Here is a 10000-nt window from a genome sequence, read left to right as displayed (position 1 = left end):
CTACGAGGGTGGGAGGCAGTTCACATCAAAACAGCAGCTCTGGGAGGCTATTCTGACATCCTGCAAACAAATTCAAGCAGAAACTCTCAGTTCATTGGATGCAAGAATTATGAAGGTGATATCAAAGAAGGGGTCCTATGGTAAGATGTAACTTGCCCTGTTAGGATGTTTTTGATTGAAATAGCTTGGGATTTCAGTAAATATGACCACCTAATGCTGCAAATTCAGCAAATGCCCATTTTCAGTTCTTTACAACCTATACAATGTTTTAACTCTGTTGTGCATAATAATGTGGAACAGTGCGTTTTCAGTTTTTATTTTTAAAATAAATACCGTTATCATTAGGAGGTTTGTTCAATAAAATTCAAATCATACCCGAATGGTTGATTACTTGACTGTCATTTGCATTGACTAATTATAAAAATCAGAGAAAGATATAATTTGCATAATAATTTGGAACACGGTGTATTTCTAATCCATTCAAACTTCCATTCTATCTAATATTTCTGATCTATTTAACTATCTAGCCTAGTAACTACAATCATGCTAGAAACATAATAAACATGCTAGAAAAATGTTAGAATAATGCTAACTACATTCTAATAATGTCAAAACAGCTGCTTTAAACTGTCAAGCTAGGCTTTCTCAAGCCAACCTAAAGTTTGTCTTAACAAACTTTTTTATCTAGTTAGGATCGATGAGGTTTGGAACGTGCTTGGAAAACGAATGAGCAGAATATCAAGTTCACTGTAGTTGTGCATGATGTTGTTTCAGGAGGCCATCATGGACGGCACGGAGATCGCCGTGTCTCCCAGAAGCCTCCACAGTGAGCTGATGTGTCCCATCTGTCTGGACATGCTGAAGAACACCATGACCACCAAAGAGTGTCTGCATCGCTTCTGCTCCGAGTGCATCGTCACCGCGCTCCGATCCGGGTGAGACCGCTTCTGCAGATCCAACGCTTTCAAACTGGCCTTTTTCAGATCTCTCGCTTAACGCTGCCCATCTGTTATTCCCCGCCGCAGAAATAAAGAGTGTCCGACCTGCAGGAAGAAGCTGGTGTCTAAGCGCTCTCTCCGCGCCGACCCCAATTTCGACGCCCTGATCTCTAAGATGTACCCGAGCCGTGACGAGTACGAGGCCCATCAGGACAAGGTCCTGGAGCAGCTCAGCCGCCTGCACAACAAAGAGGCTCTGAGCAGCAGCATCGAGCAGGGACTGCGCATGCAGGCCAGACACAGGTCCCAGCTCCCTCTCTCCTCTGCTGCTCTCTTGTGTTTGCATGCAGTGATTTGTGGGTTTCTGAAATAGTTCTCTGCTGTCTGTTTCAGAGCTCAGCGTGTGCGCAAGCTGCATCCGGAGAGTGAGAACGCTACGCTCAGCGGCGGCGAGGACAACGGGGACGCCCGCTCGCACGACTCCGGCCCTCCGCACCACGCCGCTTCTGCTCCTGCCAGCTGCGCCGCTGAAGCCGGACCCAGCCGCAATAAAAGAGCGCACATGTCTGACGACTCTGGACCCGAGGCCGTCGGAGACAGTCGTTCTCCTCCTCGACGGCGGTCGGGACACAGCCCCGGCTCGGAAATAGAACTTATATTTTGCCCGCATCCCCTGCTGGTCAACAGCCAACAGTACAGCCAGACGCGGTATAACAGGCTTTCTGAGGGTCTTATCGAGGTCATTTAAAGCCTTAACCTATTGCTCCACTTTCAGAATAAATGATTTACTCACCCACATGTCATCCAAGATGTTCATGTCTTTCTTTCTTCAGTCGCAAAGAAATCTAGTTTTTTTGAGGAAAACATTCCAGTAGTTTTCTCCATATAGTGGACTTCAGTGGTGCTCAACGGATTGAAGGTTAAAAATGCAGCTTCAAACGATCCCAGCCAAGGAGTAAGGGTCTTATCTAGCGAAGCTATTGGTCATTTTCTTATAATAATAAAATCATAGTTATACACTTTTTTTTTTTTTTTTTTAACCACAAATACTGGTCTTATCTATCTCTGCGATGCGCATGCGTACTCTGGTTCAAGACATTTAAAATTTTCGTCCGTCATAAAAAAATTTGGATTGGGTTTTTTTTTTTTTTTTTTTTTTTTTTGTTGGTGTTTTTCGCATCTGTAGCAAACATTTTGAGAGGTGTTTTGACAGTTCAGAGCCACCGTACAAACGAACGCCAAAATCCAGAATTGCGTCTGACAAGTTCATCCAATTCGTCTCGCAGCACAGAGCACTGTAAAGGTCCTTGTACACTGAGTTCAGAGACATTAGTGGTCGTCTTCATAATATGTGGCTCCAGTAACACTAGCAAAGCATCAAAGTTTACTGACACCCTGAAGTAAACTTTGAATCACCTGCAGCTCATTTATAAGGATGTGCGTGTAAAAATAAGTATTCTCTCATACATCTCTATATCTTCTAATTGGATGGACCCTTTCCTTTTCTCTTTTTAAGAAGAGAGTGGACAACAATCATTCTCGCCGCTTGAAGATTCCATTTCATATTGTTGTGGGATTTTTTTTTGCAACGGATGAGTTAATACACATCGGACTCGGTGTGCAGGGTTCCTGTGCATAGGATTACGAATATGAAAAAACACAAAAAGGTTGGGCTCCGTGTGCAATGACCTTTAGGTATGTCGAAACACTCTTTGTACGTTTACTTTGTAAAGACTGGGTCGGTACTTCTACAGCGCCGATTTTGAAGTTGGAGGAGAAAATGAGACGGGAGTTTTTCGACACACCCTAACTGTCTTGAACAGGAGTACACATGTGCATCACAGGGCTAGACAAGATGAACATTTGATGTTAAAAAGTATATAAATAGTAACATTTTTGTACAAAATGACCAGTCGTTTCGCTAGATAAGACCTCGGCTGGGATCATTTAGAGCCCTCTAAAGCTGCATTTAAACTGCATTTTCAACCTTCAATCCATTGAGCACCATTGAAGTCCACTATATGGAATGTTTTCCTCAAAAAAAATTGATTTCTTTGTGACTGAAGAAAGATAGACAAGACATCTTGGTGAGTAAATTATCAGGAAATGTTTATTTTAGAAGTGGAGTAATCCTTTAATTCAGCCTTCCACTAATGAAGGCTTTTGAGCTCTTAAATTAAGTCTTAAGTATTTCTTGATTCAACATCCTTAAATCAAGATCCATTTACTTGAGCTGCAAAATTAAGTTTCTGAAACTGTACAAAATGAATTGAGTTTACGCTTAAAATACCTGCTTTAATCAAAGACTTCTTGTTTTATGCCATTTGTATCTTGTTCTTGATTTTTTTTTTGTTCAGGTAGTCACTCCTCATGGATGGGAGTGTAATGGGGCTAATCACGGGTAACTTTCTCCCTTCTGCTCACAGATACGTCAAAACAACAGCCAACGCCACCGTGGACCACCTGTCCAAATACCTGGCTCTGCGCGTGGCTCTGGAGGACGGTCCGAGCGGGACGCAGGCGGAGGGAGAGCCGGGAGCTCTGCGGGACGTCAGCGAGAAACAGTTCACCATCTACATCAGCACTGCGGCGGGACAGTTCACCGTGAGTCCACCTTCTGTGCTCAGACTAATTTGAGTTTGGCTTGTCTTGTCCTCATCCTCTCTGTCTTTCAGACACTAAACGGCTCACTGACTCTGGAGCTGGTGAACGAGAAGTTCTGGAAGCTCTGCAAGCCTCTGGAGCTCTATTACGCTCCTACACAAGACCAGAACCAGACGCCCCAACTGGAACGGACGGACCAAAGCCAAGGGAAATCGCCTCAAAACTAAAGGAGGAGTAGCGCTATCTTTCGGCACAGATCTTCAGTGATTAGTGCTGCTCATCCAGTTGTTCTGATGTATAGTCGCCCCTACAGTAAAGCATTACCTTGCGGTCTAGGACACTTGAGAGCACATGTATGTGACAGGAAGTGACTGTCCAGGATCTGAACAATGCCTTGACGCACTACATCCACACTCTCTAGAACTGCACTGGAGTGTATCCCATCATTCATCATGTTCAGGAACTTTCCAGACTACCTTTAATTATTCTAATTTGGCAGTAAATGTAACATACTGCACATGTTATTGGCACAGAAGTGAGAGTGTGTATATTTTGCAAACCAATTGCAACAGCTTTTTATCACTATTAAGCAGCACCACTATTAAATGGTGTTGTCTGTCACTTATGGACTACTGAACAGACATTATTTTAATCTTATTTCAAATCTAAATGTGTAAATAAAGCTGAATGTTGTAAATGTGTGCCATCAGCTAATAGTTCTCCACAGCTTCACGTAAATAGACGAGTGGTCCATATGGATTGCACCTGCGGTTATGCTGTTTTCAAATCTCATCTTATTCTAGTGAATATAAACATTTAAGAGGAGAGAAGAAATCTGGCATGAGTCTGTATGGAGAGATCTATGGATTCTCAGTTGCGACCATGCAGTTTTTGTTCAATGACTTATATGCTTGTTTTCACCATAATTTTGTGTCCTGCTTTTCTTCTGCCTCTTTTGTTGACTGGATTTGGATACCAGATGAACAGTTAACCACAGATGACCGTTTTTAACACGGTTTCACTTTTGAATGTAAGTGACTGCAATAATAAGATTCCAATAATCATGAGACTAATTCATTATTTACATCTACTGACAACCCTAATATGAAGATCATAACATCTGTTATAGTTTTTTAAGATACCCTAGGCTAGCTCTGGTTAGAAATGACAGATGCAGAGTAACAGACGCCTTCATGAGTGAGTGAGTGTTTTTAAGGTGGCCACATTGATGAATCTCATTTGAATAGAAGCTTCTTTCCTCCACAAAGTAAAAAAAGGGAACTTTTTTCCCCTTCACAATTCTGGGAATAAGTCACAATTACAATCACAGTTATTGTGTTTCCAATAACGGAGGAAAGGCGGCAGACTTGCGAGGTTAAAATGTCACAATTACCCTTTTTTTAAATCAGTGTTGGAAACAAGCTTCCATTGAGATGAACAGAAGTTATTCAGAACTGAAAGAAAAAAAAAATGTATGCACTGGTCAGAATCATGATTTTTGTTGCTAGTTTTCCATCTAGTTGATGTACCTTGAAAAACTGCCTTATTGCACACTTTATTAATAAAGATGTATACTGGACTACAACAGCACTGCTGAACTGGACAAAACTGGAGTCTTAAAGATAATGTTTTAACTGATGATTCCTGTAACTACTTTCTCTGTGTCTTAAAAAGGGCCGGTATCAACTCATCTGAGGTTCTTCATTGTCTTCCAGGAGAATAAACAGACTACAGTTATACTGATAACCCAGAATAGGTTGCAATCACGTGATTCTGATGACATGCAAAATGCAGCTGGAGGACAGAAGTGATTTTTCTCAATAGGAATCACTAGCAGAAACTCAAATCGCCTATGTTTTGAGTTGTTTATAGAAATTGGTCAAACTGAGAAATTTTATTTTGCTTTGTCAATGAAAATTTGCTGTTCATGAGGAAAAGGAAACATTTAGAGAAAAGTGGCTTGTAAACCTGCGTGTGCAGTCAGGAGGAGAGTCGGATGATGCTTGTGTGTGTGAATGGTTAAAAGATATAATAATATTAAGATAAAGAAACATATAAATAGATACAAGTAGAGACTGTGAGAACTTGCTAATGACCTATTGATACGTTCACCCCTTTCACCATTCGCTGAGAGGATCAGTAAAGATGGAGCAGGACACAGACTGGCTGAACAGTTGACTTTTATTAAAAGTTTACTTCTTCTTGGACACTCCCACAGTGCGACCGCGACGACCGGTGGTCTTGGTGTGCTGACCGCGCACACGCAGACTAGAAGAGAACAGACAAGAGTAAATCAAACAAGCTTATGATCACTGAACACATCTGAGGAGACCACTAAAGCCATCAGAGATTTAAAATAATAATAATAATAATATCAAATGCTCCCTATGTGGACCTGATGGAATCCATGTCAACCACCTCCATTAAACTTATTCCAACAAGTGCTGCATGTCTCTGAGCACTAAAAGCATTCCTCTTCAGCTCATTAGACTGGTGATTGAAACTAGCCGCCGGAAACTCACCCCCAGAAGTGACGGAGACCGCGGTGAGCTCTGATCTTCTTCAGACGCTCCAGATCTTCTCTCAGTTTGTTGTCCAGACCGTTAGCGAGGACCTGTGGACAACCACAACACTCAGTTACTGCTGAAGACGAGGACACTGCACTTAAAGAGCAAAGCTTCACGTGAGTGAAGAAAACAACATGTGCGTTTACTCCAGATGCCATTATTAGATCCGAGTATACCGTTACAAAGCCTACAGCCTCACTGATTGAAACCAGTGAAAAACCTGATGAAACACCAACATGGATTTCACACGGATCTGCTGTGGTACCACTGACCGTGATCATGGCATTGTGGAAGACGTGGTGTATTTGTACTGAATAGCGATTATAATTCCATGCATTGTTCAAACGGTGTTACAGGAGTCATTTTAAATGAAAAAAATAAATAAATAAACTATAATAATCTGCCACAGCTTACTAAATATTTAGGCCTGCATTTATCATAAACAGTGTAGTTTTCTTCTTATGATAGCAAGGAGCTACCATGATCTACAAATACATGACACTACAGAGCATCTGCAGACTGCCCCCCCCACCATGTTAACCTTCATTCACAAAGAAATTAAGTTTGAGGAAAACATTCCAGGATTTTTCTCCATATAGTGGACTTCACTGGTGCTCAACGGATTGAAGGTTAAAAATGCAGCTTCGGAGGACTCTAAATGATGGAATAACGAGGAATAAGGGTTTTATCAGTACACTCCGGTTCAAGACAGTGAGGGAATGTCAAAAATTCCCATCTTCAAAACTTCAAAATCATCCCGCATCGCCGTTTAACCTTTTTCTTATAAAGAGTGTTTGATCTCCTTTGGACGTTCACTTTGTAAACACTGGGTCGGTAATTCTGCAGCGATGTAAGATGATTTTGAAGTAAAAATCTGTATGATTATAACGCATACAAATTGTACATTTTTTTTTTACAAAAATAAACACTAGATAGGATCATTATTTCTTGGGTGGGATTGTTTAGAGTCCCTTGAAGCTGCATTTAAACTGCATTTTTGACCTTCAATTCAAAACTGCCATTGTGTGTTCTACAGTCAAAGCTAAAAGACACACCATCAAAAAAACAAACACTGATTTTACAGTTGACACTTTACATGACAAAAAAATATACAAACAATAATAAAACAGGTTAAAGTGGCTCTCCCACCATACCTGACTGTATTTTCCATCTTTAATGTCCTTCTGTCTGTTGAGGAACCAGTCAGGGATTTTGTACTGGCGAGGATTCTGCATAATGGTCACCACCCTCTCCACCTGTCCATCAAATTAATCATTAACACCTCAAAATGAACATCACTGCAAACACCCAGAGTCACATCTTCATTTTCATTTGAGATTTTTCACAGTATAGTTCAAAATAACTGATATGGTCTTGTTTGTGATCCAAAGCAAAATGTCAATTGCACCCAATTTCAGAAAGCAGACAAAACCAGTCTGAAGTAGCACAGGTGTATTCGTAGCAATAGCCAACAATACATTGTATGGGTCAAAATGATCGATTTTTCATTTATGCCAAAAATCATTAGGATATTAAGCAAAGATTATGTTCCATGAAGATAATCTGTGAGTGTCCTACCATACATGTATCATTTTACTATGGAATATGCATTAGCAGGAACTTCATTCGGACAACTTTAAAGGCAATCTTCTCAATATTTTGATTTCTGCACCCTCAGATTTTCAAGAGATGTATCTTGGCCAACAATTGCCCTACCCTAACAAACCATACATCAATGGAATCCTTTCAGATGATGTATAAATCTCAATTTCATAAAATTGACCCTTATGACTAGTTTCACAATGATTCTCCAGTTTCTATAAAGGACAACAATAAAGCTGAGTAACAGTTCTATGACTGAGAATGCAAAGTAAAAGTGTTGTCTGCTCTATTTATAGGTGAATGCAAGCGCTTCAGAACTTTTTGAACTTGTTGAAACGCACCTCATCCTCAGTGAGTTCTCCAGCCCGTTTGCTCAGGTCAATGTCGGCTTTCCTCAGCACCACATGGGCATATCGCCTTCCCACACCCTGAGGAACACACCATCGACAGGAGTTAGAGAACTCAACACACACACAGACAACAGATGAACGCTTCCAGGTTAAACTCCTCACCTTGATAGCGGTGATGGCAAACGCGATTTTACGTCTTCCGTCAATGTTCGTGTTGAGAACACGCAGAATGTGCTGGAACTTCTCTGGAATGACGAGCGACTGAGAAACACACAACAGCAGACCGTCAGACACTCATGAGCTATACTCACACAGACTACTCCCTGACCACAGCTGTGTGGGCTACTAACTAGAGTTTCGCGCTACTTTGGCCAAAACTAAACATAAACAACGTAAACATATTTTAATAATAATAATAAAACATTGTAGTTGTGCATGTGGTAGTCCTGAGGTACACTCGTACCGGCGCGGACTGAGCACAGGTTTTCTGTCACTCATTTAACTCATACTCTACACTGTAAACCTACAATTCTCACTTTAATATATTTTCTATATATTAAAAACATAAGATGTTATATCAGTGCTATCATACACACGCAAACACGCACGATGTTGCGAGATTTCAACTACAGTCTTCAGGATTTCATTTCATGCCTACCATCTTGTTCGCTGGTTCCGCGCAAAGAGGAAGTGATCAGGATCTCGCGATAATTTCACCACTCGACACGCGAACTCGACAGGAACAAGTTCCGTCATGATGCAAATGTCCGACGGGAATAGTCTAAAACAATATTTGAAACTAATGATATTTAGAAAACATAAAGCGCAATTTATACTGTTTAGTACGCTGTAGTATATTTTAAAAAAATAGATTACTTTACAGCGTGACATGTATTTATGCGGGAATTGATGACTAGAGGAGGGACTACAATACTGAACGGACGTGTAGTTTTTGTGAACTACAGACGCCATGGCGGAGGCGCAGATCTCTGGAGCTGTACATTCACACTCCGGCGCTGATACTGTGGCTGCGATGTCGTTTCTACAGGAGGAGGTGATGGGACTTTCACTCGTGTTACAGCAGCAGCAGCATTACTGATCGTTCAGCCGTTCACAGCCGTCAACACTAGCACAGCTAGCGCTAGCGCTCTCACAGCTGGATCACAGAGATGACGCGGACCTGCTGTGTTTCTAAATGAAATATCACAGTTATTATAATGGCTATGAAGGTCGTTTACTGATCGCGACTGATATTAATCTGTGCAGCTCGCTATTTCGCTCATCATCTTCAGAGATCATATTTTCAGGTGTCATATCAATAAGATCACGTGACAGCGCAGTGATGTGTCAAAACACACACAATAAGACAACATTGAGACAATAATGCACATACAAACAGTTGTGTTCAGTTATTTATCATTCGTTTTCCTGCTGTTTACTCACGTGTATCTACTGTATATACTCGCAAACGTTTGACATTTGTTTATCATAAATGTAAATATACGACCAGTGCCAATCAAAGTGTGAGAAACTAAAGCAGTGAAGGCATTATGTACCTTTTTGTGCTGGTTGTAACCCATTATGAGAAAAAGACTGATTGAATTTATGACTGAATTTGCTGCAATTTGTCTCAATGACTATAGTGATATTTGTGTCATTTCATGTATTCATTTAATATATATTAGTGACAGAAAAAGTAATTACTAAAATTAAACCTTCAAACAACTATTTAATGAATTGACAGATGAACAGGCATACTTTTGTTGTGAGTTTGCACTGATGTGTGTGTCTGTCTGATGTGTTGGTAGAAGTCTGACTTTGATGTGGGTCCTTCACTGAATTTGGGAGATCTGGACATCACCACAGATGAGTTCATTCTGGACGAGGTGGACCGTAAGTTCTGTCTTTTTCTTCATCAGCTAAGGAAGGAAGGAAGGAA

At 40.9% G+C, this 10000-nt stretch overlaps 3 protein-coding genes across 6 annotated transcripts in view; 2 read left to right on the top strand and 1 right to left on the bottom strand.

Annotated features, from left to right (window-relative positions):
• LOC141338529 (E3 ubiquitin-protein ligase RING2-A-like) overlaps positions 1-4985 on the top strand; it is a 10265-nt gene extending 5280 nt beyond the window's left edge. For 2 of the 4 annotated variants that reach the window (XM_073844103.1, XM_073844104.1), the window contains exons 3-7: positions 775-935; positions 1026-1241; positions 1332-1646; positions 3365-3542; positions 3614-4985. In XM_073844103.1, the coding sequence (XP_073700204.1) occupies positions 775-935; positions 1026-1241; positions 1332-1646; positions 3365-3542; positions 3614-3769 (1026 nt within the window). In that variant the 3' untranslated portion in view covers positions 3770-4985. Of the gene's footprint in view, positions 1-753; positions 936-1025; positions 1242-1331; positions 1647-3364; positions 3543-3613 lie in introns of all 4 variants that reach the window. The other 2 variants (XM_073844101.1, XM_073844102.1) reach the window with 1 other exon arrangement.
• A 720-nt stretch (positions 4986-5705) lies between these two features.
• Positions 5706-8763, bottom strand: rps18 (ribosomal protein S18). Its single transcript, XM_073844358.1, has 6 exons — positions 8720-8763; positions 8224-8322; positions 8053-8139; positions 7264-7365; positions 6065-6156; positions 5706-5810 (listed from the first exon to the last, which is right to left on the bottom strand). Exons 1-6 carry the CDS (start codon positions 8720-8722, stop codon positions 5735-5737), a joined length of 459 nt encoding a protein of 152 aa, XP_073700459.1. The 5' UTR covers positions 8723-8763; the 3' UTR covers positions 5706-5734.
• Positions 8764-9026: 263 nt separating this feature from the next.
• vps52 (VPS52 subunit of GARP complex) overlaps positions 9027-10000 on the top strand; it is a 26027-nt gene continuing 25053 nt past the window's right edge. The window contains exons 1-2 of the mRNA XM_073844231.1: positions 9027-9115; positions 9870-9954. Coding sequence (XP_073700332.1) covers positions 9032-9115; positions 9870-9954 — 169 coding nt within the window. The 5' untranslated portion in view covers positions 9027-9031. The remainder of the gene's footprint in view (positions 9116-9869; positions 9955-10000) is intronic.

Source organism: Garra rufa, chromosome 7, assembly GCF_049309525.1.
Source record: "Garra rufa chromosome 7, GarRuf1.0, whole genome shotgun sequence".
Classification (NCBI taxonomy): Eukaryota; Metazoa; Chordata; class Actinopteri; order Cypriniformes; family Cyprinidae; genus Garra; species Garra rufa.
The sequence above is the reverse complement of the archived record's forward strand: the minus strand, read 5'-3'. Positions and strand labels throughout refer to the sequence as shown.

What these genes read in the sequence shown, in the direction of transcription:
- rps18 (XM_073844358.1), bottom strand. An exon ending in TTGCCATCACCGCTATCAAG is followed by an intron (nt 8,140 to 8,223) that starts GTGAGGAGTTTA and finishes TGTGTTCCTCAG; the next exon opens with GGTGTGGGAAGGCGATATGC. An exon ending in AAGATGGAAAATACAGTCAG is followed by an intron (nt 6,157 to 7,263) that starts GTATGGTGGGAG and finishes GGTTGTCCACAG; the next exon opens with GTCCTCGCTAACGGTCTGGA.